The 16478-nt window shown below is 43.9% G+C and overlaps 1 protein-coding gene across 2 annotated transcripts in view; it reads left to right on the top strand.

Moving 5' to 3' along the window:
• Mindy4b (MINDY family member 4B) overlaps positions 1 to 16169 on the top strand; it is a 33203-nt gene extending 17034 nt beyond the window's left edge. Inside the window, exons 8-12 of one of the 2 annotated variants that reach the window (XM_087613998.1) lie at positions 874 to 944; positions 1934 to 2006; positions 2615 to 2776; positions 12718 to 12898; positions 14333 to 16169. In XM_087613998.1, the coding sequence (XP_087470124.1) occupies positions 874 to 944; positions 1934 to 2006; positions 2615 to 2776; positions 12718 to 12898; positions 14333 to 14475 (630 nt within the window). In that variant the 3' untranslated portion in view covers positions 14476 to 16169. 2 annotated transcript variants of the gene reach the window in all.
• The last annotated feature ends 309 nt before the right edge of the window (positions 16170 to 16478 follow it).

Genomic DNA, 16478 nt, shown 5'->3' with positions numbered 1-16478 from the left:
AGATAAGGCTAGCCCCTGAGAAGCTTGGATTTGATCAGTTGGGATCTGATCCATGGAGTCACAAATTACCTTTTGAAAGTTCTAAGCAGAACAGCTTTAATGAGGGACAGTTTGTATGGATTCCAAATGCTTCAAGAACCAAGATGTGTACCATACACTAACCTTTGCAACAAATCCCCAGGGGAAAATGTAATATTTGCTGAAAGTTGAAGAGAAAATTAAAACTAAAGAGGCTAATGACTAAAGCTGTCCTCGTGCACCTCTTCATGCACAGTCAGATATGCTTCCGTGAGTCTCCTGCTCCTTCTGAATTCAGTGGTGTAGCTTGGGAAGACATGGCCGCCAAAGGCAGGGCCAGGGGAGACAGCTCAGTGTAGACCAAGGGTCTTTCTAGGGAACAGATTATGCATCTTAGCTATGATTAGAAGGGAATCACTAAATACTACTAAAAGAAAGTCAAGCTATGGTGAAGACAAAGAGAATGTTGGCCCATTCGTGGCCTTCTATTGAAGAAGAAGAAAGAGACTGAGAGAGAAGATGGTGACTCAAAGACAAAGAGAGCCTCTGCTCTTCAAGTAACCAGGAAGGAGAAGGGCTTTTCTGAGACCTAAGACCTTGAAGTCACACCAGCACATATGCCATCTATCTGAAATGTGTTAAGCAAAAATGTCTCCTCTGTCTCCCTCCCTCTCCCTCTCCCTTCCTCTCTCTCCCCTTCCTCTCTCTCCCCTTCCTCCTCTCCCTCTCTCCCTCCTTCCCTCCCTCCTTCCATCTCTCTCTCTCTCTCTCTCTCTCTCTCTCTCTCTCTCTCTCTCGCTCTCTCGATCTCGCTCTCTCGTTCTCTTGCGCGCTCTCTCTGTTTTTTCCCCATAGTTCCAAGGAGAAGGAAGCCATGGTGTCATCCTCTTCCTCTACAGCCTGGTCCTCTCCAGAACATTTGAGAGGTAAATGTTACAAACACCCCTGCGGGCATCTCCTACGGGATCGGGATCATAAAGATGCGGACCCTTGGGTGGGAAAATGTCTTCATCCCGTGTTTGTGTGTGTGTGTGTGTGTGTGTGTGTGTGTGTGTGTGTGTGTGTGTGTTAATATGTGCACATGCATGCCATGCACGCTGAGGTTAGAACACAGAGCCTTACAAACACCAGACAAGCTCTACTACTGAGCTACAATGTCCAGACCTTTAAATTTTTTTTCCTGAGGATTATTCTTGCTAAATTGTCCATGCTGACCTCACATTTGCTATTCTCCTGCCTCCAACTCCCACATAGGTGAAATTATAGTACACACTGTGCCACCATGCTTGGCTATTAACATGTAAATGCTCACACCTATACCACTTTCTCTTATGCTGTACTTTGAAGACCACCACCCTCAGCTACGTGTTATCACCAAATCTTTATTGTCACATAGAAGGCATGCCCTCCAGTCTCATGAATAATTCCGCCCAGAAACACAGTACTGTTTCCATCTCAGCACGCTCCACTGTTGACAACAGGAGTCCCAGGCCACCTTATGTGGTCAAGGGTTGGAACCTCTAGCCTCTGATCTTTAAGCCAAGAGATGAAGTTGCAGCCACCCTGGTGTGCACTTGATAGGTTTGTTCAGGTCTGCTTTAAGCCAACACTCTGGTGTGTGGTCATGAGTCCTGACTGTCAGAGGATAAGCTAGCCACCTCTCTAGTGAGCCCAGTGTCCCTCCAGAGCACACACAGGGACTGTGCTGTATGGCCTGCCTGTGTCTTCATCCCCCTTCCTTACCATGTATCCCTTGCTTTACCATCCAAAGCATTGCTTCCCCATCATCCCTACACAGGTTCCAGTCCTACGAGATATAGAAACATGAAGGATATGTGCACTGGCCTTGTTCCCGTATATTCCCCAATAGAATCACTGTTGCTGGCCAGATGCTGACAGTTCCCTCCTTCTGCAGGCTTCAGAAGGACCTGGATAGCACCACCACTCATCTCTTGCAATCTCAAGCTGGAGGCGTCTTGTGCAGGCAGGTAGGTGGGAAGACTTTGCATTTCTTTTGTAGACTCTGAATCAGGCTTATTTTCTAAGGAAGTCTACTTTCTCCTCATAGAAAACCTGAGCGTGCTGTCTTTGAAAGATAAAGTATTATTACCAGAGCCTACTCTCTTCTGGTTTCCACTGTCCTTCCTAGAATAACCCTGAAAGCCTGAGATCTCAGAAACAGAAGATGTCTTGCCAAGACTCCCTAAGATCTGGCAGGAACAAATGGCATGAAACGTTTTAGCTCCGTGTTTCCTAACGCACGACAATGGAAACCTCTATTAAACAAATATAGAAGAAAAGCCAAGAGACTATTGTTCTCCTTCTATCAATTTCACAGCACATGTACGCTTTTCCAGAGCTCTGTTGATATGGCTGAATTCTTTACCAGTAAAAAACAAACAAAACCAAAGCAAAACAAACTGAGAATTTAAAATGACGTTTTTTGCCTTTTTTGTGCTGAGCGTTGAATCTAGGCCCTTAGGCCTGACAGGCAAGTACTCTATTGAGCGACATCCATGACCATTTCTGTAATACTTTTTAAAGGTTTTCATTCCATTGCTACCTAATATAAATATTAATGAAATATCCAATCTAGGCAGTTTTGAACATGATTTTGACTGGGAGAGCAAGTCCAAATGTCTTCAATGGCTATGAGGAAGGAAGATCTGAGGGAGCATTACATGGAGTCCTGACCCGCAGTGATGTTGGCTACTTGCAGTGGAGTAAGGACACTGCTGAGGGTGACCAGCTCTCACAGGTTAGTGTGTCTTGACTCTTAACTCTCTAACCAGAATGCAAGTATCTTGTCATTTTTAAAAGTTTCTATATGGATTAAATTCTGAGCCTTCTTTTCCTTTTGGTGCCATTGATATACCTCCCTCCCATCTCTGTCTCTCTTTGTCTCTGTTTCTCTCTCTCTCTCTCTCTCTCTCTCTCTCTCTCTCTCTCTCTCTCTCTCTCCCTGACTCTCTTTGTTTCTTTCTGTGTGTCTCTGTCTCTGACTCTCTCTTACACACACTCTAAATGGAAACATCCAAGTCTGTGTTCTTCATACTGTATTTTACATATTTTAATACCTACAAAGTATATATAAAATGAAAACCTCGTGTGAAAACATTGACTGAAAAACAATATTCGAAATACCCAGATACATGGACGTTTCCTTTCATGCCCAGGCAGCCACAGCCTCCTTCTCTGAAATATTTCGAGCAAGTAGCTCTATCCCCAATCCTTTATTTATGCAAATGAGTGTACTTATTCTTCCCATTCCTGAACTCTTTAAGAAATATAGAATGGGGGCTCCATTTCTGATATATCTATCACAAACATGTTTGGGTCAGAGGATAAACACCTTCTGATAGAAAGCAAACAATGCACAAGTAGAGAACAAGGACTGGAAAGTGAAGACACAAACAGTTTCCCCAGACCATGAACCATGAGAGGTTTTCATCCTGACATTCGGGAGAGACAAGGCCACTTCATGGAAAGCAGCACTTCTCTGGAGTTCCCTCTGATGGAGGCTCCTTTGCCCATCCCTCCTAACCCTGGGGGCAAGCAAGGGCCCTTCTAAGCCCCTGCCCTCTGTCAGTGCGCCTGTTCCTGCTGGATGCCCTTCATGTGCACAGACTTTCTCACAAGGTGTGTTCAAATCGACAACCTTGCCTGCCCCTCTGCCTGTGTCTAGTTACTGTGTGTTATTCACAAACCCAGCATCTCACCCATGTGTCTGGATGGCATCATCAGGCCACGCAGGCTGCTCGCTTTTATGCACAGAATGTTTTCCTCATTTGTCCTTAAGCGTATAATCCAGGTCTATCAGACAAAATGTGAGAAGTACCAAATAAACTAAGAGAAATTAGCCCAACCCTGTTATCCAGCGATCTGTCTTTTCAGAAATGCTTCCTTCTCTCTTCCGTCCTCATGTGTAATCCTATGTTTCTCTCCTTAGTGTCTTTTTTGCATTTATCTTTATATGCTAATGAGAATCTGGCCATTAGTGAATTCAATGGCTGCAAAAAAACCCCATGACAGGAGTAGTAAAGGCCAAACTTTGGTATGTCCTAGATGAGAACAGATGGGTTGTGATCATAAAGTCCCTAATCACATTTTCTAGACATTTTGGGGGTTTACTTTGGACTTTAGTACGTTTAATAGAGAAAACTCGGGCACAAGTAAGGGTTGTTTTTACATCTCTTGCTTTTCCGTTAGCCATCCATAAGTCACTGCATGCCTCTGGTCTAATATTCTGTTTCTCTCAGAACTCAGCGATGTGCCAAGCTTCTGTTTTGACAAAACTGGGAAAATAAACTAGATCAAGTCCCAAGGGGTGGAACAATAAAAGTGACAATAATTTTAGTGCTTTCTCTATTATTACAGAGTTCTTTCACAATATGGTCGGGTGGTTTATGAGTTAGACCACGCCCCAACATCATCTTTACTAGTACTGATGCTTTTCCTTAATTCAACTCGAGTTTAAGATTGTTTTTAACCTTTATTGCCGTGGTGATATAAACCAAGCAATCGTTTTTTCCCTTGCACACAGTTACATAAATACATGTTCGTTTTAAGAGTTTCTCCCCATGCCTCTGACCTCTGTGCCACAGTCCAGCAGTGGGCAACCCCTCCCGTGTTTGGAAGCCTTACTACAAAGGCAAGGCGTCCTACGGTGATAGAAAATAGTCCTACCCAGAAATCCACACACATTGGAGACCTCAGCAGGGAAAAGACCTGCCCAGTCACTCAACCTGAGCTGATGACTGATAAGCCTCTCCTGCCCTCTGAGCAACAGGATGGGTCTGAAGCAAACAGAATCATAGCTCTCAATCCCCACGGCTGGCCAAACTGCCCTCGGTACATACAAGACTTTGGCAGATGACAAGGAGCAGCGTCCTCATGTGTCAGTCAGCCAGGGTCACTCAGAGCACTTAGTGGGAAGGATCTGTGTCCAGATACAAAAACGAGTCCTATGTGGCCCACACATGGCACATGCTGATTATTCTAGAACATGGTTCTTAACCTTCCTAACACTACCACCCTTCAGTACAATTCCTCACGTGTGGCGACTCCCAAGCATACTTCATAGTTGCGGTTGCTACTTCATAGCTATAATTTTGCTACTGTTACAAATCATAATGTAACTACCTGTGTTTTCTGTGACTCTTAAAATGCACCCTGTGAAAGGGTCGACTTCATAGCTATAATTTTGCTACTGTTACAAATCATAACGTAACTACCTGTGTTTTCCATGGCTCTTAAAATGCACCCTGTGAAAGGGTCGTTTGACCCTCCCCCTCCCAAGGCGTCATGACCCACAGGTTGAGTATCACTATTGTATAATAACACAAATAATAAATGCTGGCTCGCAATGACATCAATCTGGCTGCATACTAAACCCACTCAGAAAGCTCTGGGAACTCTCCGTGCCTGGGGACATCCCCAAGCATCACCAACTGCATAAGTAGAGCATGCGTATCATCAAACAGAACTACACATTAGGATTTTAACAAGAGTCGCTGCCCTTTCATTTTGCATGGGGTCCTAAAAGTGAAAGGCCATTTTGACTCCCAAACAGTCTTACGTTATCTGGGGAACACTAGATGCTTGACCTTAAAATTTACAGATGATCTTAATGGTCAGCGAGGACTAGAAACCTCTGTCCCTAGTAAGACTTCTCGGCTTTGGACACTGTGAATACCTGTCAATCAATGGTTGTGGGGCTATGCTGCACGCTGCAAGCTCTTGGGCAGCACCCACTAGATGCAAGTTGCCCTACCACCAGCAAGGCAATCCAGAACATTTGCAGACCTTTCCAAGTGTCCCTATTGGGTGGTGAGGACAGAATTGTCCCTAGGTGAAAATTATTATTCTAAAGGAAGGATGAAATTAAATAAACCCCTTTGGCTCCGTGATTAAATCCACAGTGTGAGGGACTGAGGAACCAGGTGTTTCAACAGAACCTCCAAGAATCAGCATACCCTGTCTCCTGAGAGCTGACGAGGTGGACAGCCTTTTGTTCCCTTGTGACATTCGAGAGGCTTTGGGAACAAGCCACAGGCTTTATCTGAGGCTAAAATGGAACAGGTGTTTGCAAAGAAGCTGCTCGGAAGAAAAGGACCACATCAGAGAAAATGCCACCACGAAGGGGTGGGGCATGTCAGAGTCAGAGTCAGAGTCAGGGATTCACAGGGATCTGGCACTAAACCATGCTCTAAAGAAAATTACCTGCAGAGCCTAAAATAGCCTCTAATGGGAAGAGGATGTTTGCAAGGAACTTAAAGGCAGTTGAGAGCCCACAGCACATGAGGGAAAAAGAGAGCTTCCCTGCTGGGAGGAGGACACGATGTCAGAGACCACAGGGCATCATCCAAGGCTTGCTTGCCAATTGGAAGTAGGGCAGAGGCTAGAGACTGCCTGGGGTCACGTTAAAAATCTACATAGAAATGAAATCTAAAATGCCTCCAGCTTTAGGGAAAGTGACTAATGTGGCTTTTCATCCTGCTTTTCTTGGACTCAGAGTTCTCCCCCCAGGGAGATGTCTGCGAATGTGCCCTCGGTGAAAATTGCCAGAAATTGTACACTAATGGCTTGAAACCCTGAGGACGTTTATGATGATGCTTCTGTCATGCACTCAGAGTTCTTTTTTTTTTTAATGTATTATGGAGCAGCTACAAGCAGACATTTGTCTTACTTAAGCTTCTGAAACATGGATATATATAAAACACACACACACACACACACAGTGGATTTCATGTGAAGGTTTTTTGTTTTGTTTTTTTTTAACTCTTTCCATATCATCCTGCTGCATCAGGACAAAAGCAACCCTCAGCTCATATAGCAGTGACTGGATTTTGCACTCACATGCACAGGTGTGTCTCTCCCTACTCGTGACAGATGGCGGTTACAGTTAGACTTCACTCACTGTGGCGCTGACAGCTGTGGGCAGAGAGTACTTACTTTTGCCAGACTCCCTACCAGCAATGGATACTAGCAATGACGTCTTATTCCACTAACAACCCAAAGCTACGATCTTAAGCCCAGTTTGTTGTTTAGTCATTAAGTTAAGAGATTAGAACGGCCAGAGGGAGGAAGGGGGTCTTACCCAAAGCCTTGACTTGTTACATGTCAGAGAAGGGTTTTGAGTCCTGTTCTAGCAAGACTCCAAGCTCGCAGTCTTTGTAGGACCATGTCAGTGGTTTGCCAGTAAATTATAAATATATAAATACTAGTTCTTGGAGTTATGTTATAATTAGCACTTTAAAATCAATTATAAATGCAAATTGGTCTAACACAACCTTTAGTGTTTGCTGCTGAGGCTCTAACATTTAGACAGTGGCAGAGAATTGTTTTGTTTGGGCCTTGTTTTTGTTTGTTTGTTTGTTTGTTTGTTTGTTTGTTTTTGTTTGAGACAAGGTTCCTTGTGTAGCCCTGTATGTCTTGGAACTCACTTTGTAGACCAGGTTGGCCTCGAACTCACAGAGATTCACTTGCCTGTGCTTCCCAAGTGTTGGGATTAAAGGCCCACATCATCATGCCCCAGCATAAGGATTTTGATGTATGACAGCTGAGTAGTTTAAAGCTAACACTGGTATGAACTTCTGTGGATGTGAATCACAGTACTTGGTCGCATGCTTTCTAAAGTATTTGTCCCCATTCAGTTCCTAGAGAGGCAGATAACATCTATCGGTATCAGCACTTTTCACCTTTATTAGAATAAGCTCCACAGTGCCTAGAGAGGTACAAGTACCATTGTGCTGGCTGCAGTGGATTCTGAAGTCAAATATTTCATGGCATCCTATTCTGGGATGGAAACACCTTGCAGAGCAGACATTTGCTCAAGAAAGAAAATGAGGTTTCAGAATAGTGTGATGCATACTGTTGGTTTGGAGAGCCTCCATAGCCAGGGCCCTTCCTTTCTGGCCCAAGGCACGGTAACACTGTGTGAGACCCACAGACGTGCTATGCAGTGCTCTCAGGACATTAGCTGGGTCCTACCCAGGGTGGGCACAATAGACTCTAATAGTATGTGTACGCACTGGTGAGATGAACCTAAGAGAAAAAAACAGTGTCTATGTTTAGAAGTCAATGTCCGTGCCACCCAAGAGCTGGGTTCTGTGACTTAGGTAAACCCATCCCGTAGCTCTGCCTTTGTCTTCCCTGAGTCAATCTTTTCTTACTCTGTGATAAAACTGCAGAGATTGCAGGGAAAAAAAAGCCCACACATCTTTCTGTCCCAATGTCACAGCTCAGTGGGTGAGCTTTAAAAAGGAAAAAAAGATAGTGTTCTCATCAGATGACATGACAAGCCCCCTAGAGCCTACCAGACTGACAGTTCCTGCAGGAAGCAGCCAGTTACCCATGAGGCGCAGCACCATTTTGAAGCCTCCCTGTTACTTTTCTATTTGAAGGTACAGGTTTGCGTGTGGGGCTCCAATACCTAAGTGAGAACATGAAGCAGTTTGAGTCTAACACCATCTGGAAAGCCTTAGGGGGTGCGTGCTATCCTCACACCTGCCGGCGGGAAGAAAAACCAACTCCGAGTTTTCGAAGGGAATGAAGTCATTTAGATCTTGCCAGAATCATTCCCACAGCAGCCCTGGCAGTGCCTACGCCCATCCCAGTGGTACCCTCTGCTCTCTTTACATCTTCCCTTTGGAGAGGCTGATGAGAAGAAACCCAACTTTGAAAATACCCAATGAAGCGGCGCTCTCTACACTCTGCCACTAAGTCACCAAGGTTGCACCCCCGCAGGCATGGTCCAATTTGTCTTTACAACATACCTGCAAACTCTGCCAGAGAAGTTACATTAACTGCGTGTTCCAGGTGGCAGAGAGGAAAGCCACGCCATTAACGGTGCTGGAATTGTCACCAGGGCTCGATGAAGAGAGCACAACGGTTCCTATACCTTTCCGCCATTCTCATTACCAGCCTGGGGCCCGGGGATGCGCAATATTAAGCTCATTATGCAAACGCGCTTTCTAAGCACTGTTGTACCAGAGGCCCGGGAAAGAAAATCCACACTGACTCAGTATTTGCTCTCTCGATGGACTCCGTGCCATCCCTCCTGTCCGTACCATTTCACATTGGCTTAGAGAAAGGCGTGTGTTACAGAGGTTGCTGTGGGTAATGCTGGAACAACTGAGCTTCTTACACAATACACGAGCCTAAGAAGGGAGGTATTTTATTTATAGTGCCACTGTATCACAATTTAATTTCCTTTTTACCATGGCAACGTGCACAAGTTCAGAATTGGTGGAATCTCACCAACGCAATATATTTAGAATCCTGCAAAAGGGGGAAGGGTAGTTGGTAAATCATGTCTGTCTAAAAACAATTAAAATGCTTAAACGGAGACACGCCAGTCAAACGGCCCTGTGGAGTGCCAAAAGGGGGGACAGGGGTTGGGGTGGAAGCTGACAGGATTCACCCAGAAGGTGCTCTGTTTTATTTTTACAGGATTTACTGTTTTCAAACTTGAGGGTTGCCCCTTTGCCTCAAACCAGGTTAATAATCCAGTTAAAAGAGTTAAATCAACAGCGGAAAACACAAAAGGGAGATTTATTCGATGTGATCACACTGGAAAGAGGACCAGAGAGATCCAGCAACAACCCTAAGCTCATTTTTGGGTCCTGAAGGGAGACCAAAGTTTAAATAGTGGGCCAAGAATTCACACAACTAAACAGTCCTGGCCAACGAGTGGTCCTGCCTACCCTCCATCCATCATTATCTGGGCTCCAGTCTCTCCGACAGGTTATTAGAACTACTTCAAATCCGGGAGTTCAATTTCTCTCTTGGCTGGGGCCTTTTCTTTCTCCCAGCATGAGATTCTCCAGGAATGCCCCATTTGTTTAGGGTTCATTGTTTTACTAGTCTGACAGCCACACTGAGAGTCACAAGTGTCTCTTTAGAAGATCTTCATTTCTGCCTGACCAGTTACATTACTTCAAACCAGATGTTTTCTCAGTGGTAATCTTCAAGCTCATCTCCTGACTTGTTACCCAAAGTGCCACCAGCATCATGCAAGGTTCTAGCACAATCTCTCCAGGGAGGAAACACTGCCTGCTCGGGGTGAAATCTGGTCACTGTGCCATTCAGAAGTGCCGCAGTAGCTTTGCGTTCTGGAAAGATGTCGCATTTACAGCTGAGCATTCCAGTGACACTTATTTTCTGCACTTTGTTTAGTTGTATTTGTGTTAACCACTGTCCACTGCACAAAGAAACTTCTCTGGTGTCATCTGAGATCTGTACATGTCTGTGCGTATAAAGATAAGAATTTAGGCAACAGTTGGTCCATTTAACAACAACAACAACAACAACAACAACAAAAATAGCACTTGGTTGACTCCAGGGCTTTCTAGCTCCCAACCAAAGGTTCTTGGCTAGTTTTAAACTATCAGGCATGCATTTTCTCCCGTGGAGCAGGCCTTAAATCCTATCAGAAAGTGGTTACTTACTCCTATAAAAATCATGCTACTACTGTATCCATGAGATATCTTGCCACGTGAGTTATTATTGAAGTGCACAGGTTCGGAGCTAGGTAAAAATGTTAATGACTTCCACACCCTACCAGAAAGCCTAGATAATACTTTCCAATTCTATAAAAGCTAACCATCAGGAAGGAATCTTTCTTGTCAGTTCTAACTTGATGTTTTTCATGTCCTATGACCAGTGTCTTCAAGAAATAAACTCTTACCATCAAGTTTCAGGGGGTTTCCAAGAGCAAGTGTAATATTAATATATATATTAAAATAGGTTTCCATGTAGAGTTTTTCAAGCATCCTTACTTATCCCTCATCTATCCCTTCTGCCACCCTACCCTCACATCCCTCTCCACCTAAATCTGCTCCCCATGATTCTTCTTTTCATACGGCCTCTGGTTTCTTTCTTTTCCCTCCTCCTTTCCCTTTCTGGTTTTCTGGATTCTACAAGTACTCCAAGTTACTTTAATAATCTTGAATGGAAAGTTTCTCAGAAACAGAAATATAGTTGTTTCACAAGTATCTGGTCAGTTCCCAAATATTTCCTCAGAGGTCTGGGATGCCAGTCTACCCAGATACTGTCTGAAACCCCGGAAAGAGTTTTTCTCAAGAACCCTGAAAGATTCTCCCAATAGACATTTATGTCTGAAGCCCAGCGATGGCTATAATCTCTTGTCATAACTTTGGCCACTAATCTGTACTACCTCTGTAGCCACTGGAAACACACTCATATCCATAGACAAAGGCCTGGTGATACTTAACCAACTTGGACAAGACTTTGGACTGTTAATGAGGCCAAGGCTTCGCCATATCACGTTGATTCAAAGTTTACGCTCTCTTAGGGCAAACCCCCGGCAACTTCCTTGTTTTGTTCCAGACTTAATGGATGCCCTGTTCATTACCTAAGCATATCCTGATCCTCAGTTCCCGTGACATTTGCCCAGCTACCTCGAGAAATCAACCTTAGACATAGGAATTCTTGCCTGTAAATAGCAACTATGTTCCTTTCTGGTAATGGCAGGTAGTGACTGCTACATCTGTATTTCTGTTGGAATCAAAGCTAAACTTCTTTATGAGGCCTTTCAGGTTCCAGAAGAGCAGTCTTTAAATCAGACTTCAATGTGGATAAAGCTCATATACACTCACAAACAGGTCCTAACTGTTACCTTTGGCCCTAAGAAAACACCCCACCTTAGAGATCCATGAAGGAATGGAAACTGACCAGGCACCCTCCACCAAATGCTGGGGCTACTTGTGGTACCCTATTTGTCAAAACCCTTAGACATAGTAGCTCCATATGGTCCCTATGTCTCTGACCTTTGGCTTCAATTGCCCTCTCAACTACATTTCAAATGTTCTTCAGAACTTTTGAAAACTGCTATGGTCTTTATTTAGTAATAGTTGCTCAAAGAGACATCTGTATGGTTCTAGAAAAGAAATACTGTATCTATACAAACAAATCAGGAGTGGTTTGAGACATGACAAAAAAGAAAAAGACCTAAAAACTAAGTCATTAAAATCTGAGAGAGTTTCCCAGTGCTGGCTGTCTTGGGAAGACATTTTGGATGGTTTTCCTAGCTTACCCTTTTCTACTTTCATCTAATTGGGATGAATTCTGCATTGTTCAGAACTCTAGCCCACCATGGTAATAAGAAACCAATACACTCTGTCGTGTGTCTGTCTCCACCAATAACCTACATACTAACTCGCAGGTATAAGTGTGCACAAGTGTGTTTCCCACATTTCCTACCATTTTTTTTCTCCAGTATACATGGTTTGTGTTACCAGAAACTTCACATATGCTTCATGAAGCATTGCCTGACCTCGGGAATTACACTGGGAGCAATTACCCTAGCCAATGACACAGACAGAAGCGGCGTTCTCATCTTCTCCATCTACATCCATAGTTATATTTCAGCTTATAATATCTAGCTGTAAAGCCATGCTAGAGAATCTTTGCCTTCTCTATAAGGCCACTGCATTTTAAAAAGCACAATCCATTCTGAGCAAAGGAAGGCATTTCCACTTCACCAAATTCGTAAGTGCAAATTCATTCTCCACGAAGCCTCAGTTTTGAGTATTACATCATGTACATTGGCCTGCAAGCTACATGTGCAATAGGAAGCTTGAAGTGGAACTTCTTTTTAAACAGGAGGATGAATCGGCCTCTGTCACTACTCTGAAGGATCTAGATGTTCACCTGCATCCTCCTTTCCCCTTCCAGGTAGGCGGCAGACTGAAGACTCCTGTGTTTCCTATCTGGCTGTGCAACATCAACGGAAATTACAGCATCCTTTTCTGCACAAATAGGCAGCTCTTATCAGACTGGAAAATGGAGCGCGTCTTTGATCTGCACTTTTACAGTGGCCAGCCCTCCCAGCAAAAGCCTGTGCATCTTACAATAGGTGGGCACTTGAGACTCCCAAGTGTGTGCTTTAGTGCACCCAGAGATAAAGCTGTCCTTGTTTAACAGCCGCGTGGTCATTCATGCTGCCGCTGCACGAAACACTCAGACTTAGGTTTTGAAATGAAGCTCCTGCCTAGATCTAAATCCATTGTCATGTGTGGCTTGAAAATGGAGACATGTGTGTGTGTGTGTGTGTGTGTGTGTGTGTGTGTGTGTACATGTGTTAGCATTAGAAATAACATGGAAAAACAAATACATTTTTAGATAAGATTAAAAAAAATAAGAGTTAAAGAGTCAAGTTTCCAGGAATTCTTCTCCTAAGAAAGGGATGTAAAAGCAAAGGAAACACGGAGTTCCACTGGCCAGTTCTGTACCCAGGCCAATGCTGTACCCAAGGCCAACACAGGACAATGCATCCAGTGATGGACACAGCTGAAGTGAGAATGAATTTTTGTCCAGACTAATTCGAAAAGCATTTTTGAGGGAAAACTATGAACCAGATGCTGGGATGGACAGTAGCAAACCACGGTGGCAGGAAGATCCTTTTGTCTCAGTTACAACTCCAGTTCCTTAAGCTAACGAGGAAACTTTAAGAAGTCTCTCAATACTGGCACCTTTGACGAGACGTTAACAGGTGACACATGACTCCTGTCAGCAGCCTTGGCCCCAGTTGTATGGTTTTGTCAACAACTGATTTTGCATTTAGCACCATAACCCTGGGGTCCCTATTTTTTTCTGTAATTATGAGAAATGCATATTAGTTCATTTAATTTAGTGTGACACTGGCCACATGTTCTTTACCATCTATTACCATTCTTATTTCACCTTACCTGTGAGCTAAGCATCATCCCCCTCCCCTGCTTACAAACATCCCACACATTCTGCTCTGAGTACTGTGTTGAGAGTGAATGTAGCACTAGCATTAAATTCCCAGTGGCCATATGAAGCAGGTACTCTAGGATCTATTCTTAGTGGTACAGTTGCTATATTTGGCCAATAAATGAATCAGTGCAGCGCAGCAATGATATTTTACATACTCTCTCAAATGTCACCTGGGTCACAGGAGAGAAACCTAGGCCTTGAGAACAAGTTCTAAATTCCCTGTCTATAATCTACCTCAAAATGAACACTTGTTAACAAGTGATGGGCTTTCCTTTTATCTGTTTCCTGGGCTATATCAGTGACAAACACCTATGTGTCACATCACGGTTGCATTAAATGATGTGAATATTCTCATCCCAGCACATAGCGACTGCAGATTTATTTTATGTGGGTATTTTAACACACTGCCTGCAAGCATCCTTCCACTTAGCCAGTTCTAAGACCGTAGCGCCCTGGGCCTACCCTGCCCTTTGTGTCTTCTCCCGGGATGCTGGCTTTGTTGGGAATGGGCCAGTGGACCTGGATGTCAACGCTACTGTTCTTTTCTCAGATACTCATTCTCACCAATGGGAAAGGGGGCACCATGAAGATAAACGCGGATCGGGAAGACGGTTTTCTTCGCTGGAAATGTTAATCAGAACCAAATGGAGAGAGGCTACCATCAACTGGAATGGAACTAGTCCCTTTTTCTAAAAAGAAAACTAGGAAGGACTCTGAAGGGTCAGAACAAAAAGGATGAAAATGTGCAGTGCAGGGGTGGGCGTTTAATTCCTATATTTCCCCTTTCGAGAGTCCCACTGAGAAGCACCCCTGTTGGTTTCTCATTCTTTCGCTATGCTGTGCCTTTTCAGTCATTATCAGTGCTGTAGAGAATGTGTTTTTATCCCAGGGTCTGAGTGGTAATTCCTTCATTTAATTCAGAAGAGAAAACACTGTCTCTCCTCTTCATGTTTTCCGAATTGTTCTTTTTCTGTGGCTTCACTAAGACTGGAGGCTGAGGCTCACTTCCATTTGAGGATGAAGTCATCAGAGCGCATCATCGGCTTTTAGTCATGGCAACAGCTCAAGTCTTCTCGAGCCTTCCTGGTACAGGCAGTGCTCCTCTCCAAGGACACCTCTCACAGGGCCACATTAGCTAAGGGGCCTCCTCCTACTGGGAGAGGGCGGTGCCCAGTGGGGGAGGAGCTCTGCAGGTGCTCAGACGACTCAAGCAGTTAAAACATCAGGCCAAAGGAGACATTCTTCCTACCGGTATTCTTTTTGTTTCTTTCTCTTAAGGTAGATATAAATAATAATAACATAAACAGAGACCGTCTTATTCCTGCATAAAATAAGATTCTACAGTCTTTTCTCATCTCAGTGTTCAAAGATGAAAACATCCTTTAAAGAATGGGATCTTTCTCTCTTATGCTAAATACCCACACGTTTTCTGAAAAGGTACACATACTAGACACACATTCTTTCTAGAAGATACAGGGGAAGCATCTAGACATTTTCCTACCCCCACAGCCTGTCTGCTGACTCACTAATTTAGGGCTTTGGGTGTAGAGATCAAAGAGATTCCAAGGAACAACTTCTCTGCACTCGGGGTCCATGTTAATTTACTAAATGTCTTTTCATTTGGCTTAAGAATAGTATTATAACCTGGAATGAGTGGGGAAGACAAGGCTTCAAAGTGAATAATAACTTGTGTCAACAGAGAAAGCCCATTGGCTCAGGCGGCTGGCTATGGAATCTTTATCATCTGCGCTTTCATTGAGAATTTTAAATACAAACGCTGGTCTCCTTTGGGCTTAGCTGCATTGTGTTTTGGGGGAGGTACATTGTCTCTTTGGGGGTTGCTAACTGGGGAGCTTGATTGCCAACCATGAAGCACTGTGTCGGGTAGCACTCAGTCCCAGAGACATTGCCAAGCCTCAGTAAGAACAGTTTCTTGGCCCAAGAATTGCCTGGGGCCTGGTCCCTGGGGACTCCATGACTCTCAGATCAGCTGTGGTCCCTCGTGTCTGACTGAACACAGGTTCACTTGCTACCCAAATTCAGGGCTCTGCAGAAGGAAGAAGAAGGGGGTTACTGATGAGAAAACCCAGCAACTCTCACCCAAAGCACAGAGCTCCTTATAGCAGCTTGTTGAAAAGAGCCCAGGTCCCCAATTTCCACCCCTACCTTTATTTGTTCTTTGGTGTTTCCATAGTCTTTGAAATTTTATCTTGTTTATAGCTATGTTAGCTTGCCACGTGTCATATGTTGTAATTCATGTTTAAATATTCCTGAAACAAAATTGTATTAATAAAATAACGACAGTGAAGGGAAGACTAAGTTCCCATGTTTATATGGAAAGATAATAATTGTTTTACATAAAGGTATTCTTCACTAGCATGTCATGTCAATATTCTGTGTGAGTTTTTACTTTATCTTGAAGTGAAGCACCCACTCGTGTATTTGGATTTATTTTTAAGATGGGGATGTGTTATTTAGCAATAGCTATTTCTGCATTGAGCATGGCTCCAGGGATGAACCAGTCTGGCAGTGTGGGAATGAAGAAAAGACAGACACACAGACAAGCTGGGGGTGGGTGGGCTCTCTGATTGAGAAGCCTCTGTAGCAGAGAAGCTTAGTGTGTTTATTGTGTACAGCAGAATAGAGAGGTGGGCTACAGCACACAGATGCACAAGAAGGCAGGGCTGTTACTTACT

This window comes from Rattus norvegicus, chromosome 2 (genome assembly GCF_021556685.1).
Source record: "Rattus norvegicus strain SHRSP/BbbUtx chromosome 2, alternate assembly SHRSP_T2T, whole genome shotgun sequence".
Classification (NCBI taxonomy): Eukaryota; Metazoa; Chordata; class Mammalia; order Rodentia; family Muridae; genus Rattus; species Rattus norvegicus.
Note: the sequence above shows the minus strand (reverse complement) of the source record. Positions and strands in the feature narration are given on the sequence as shown.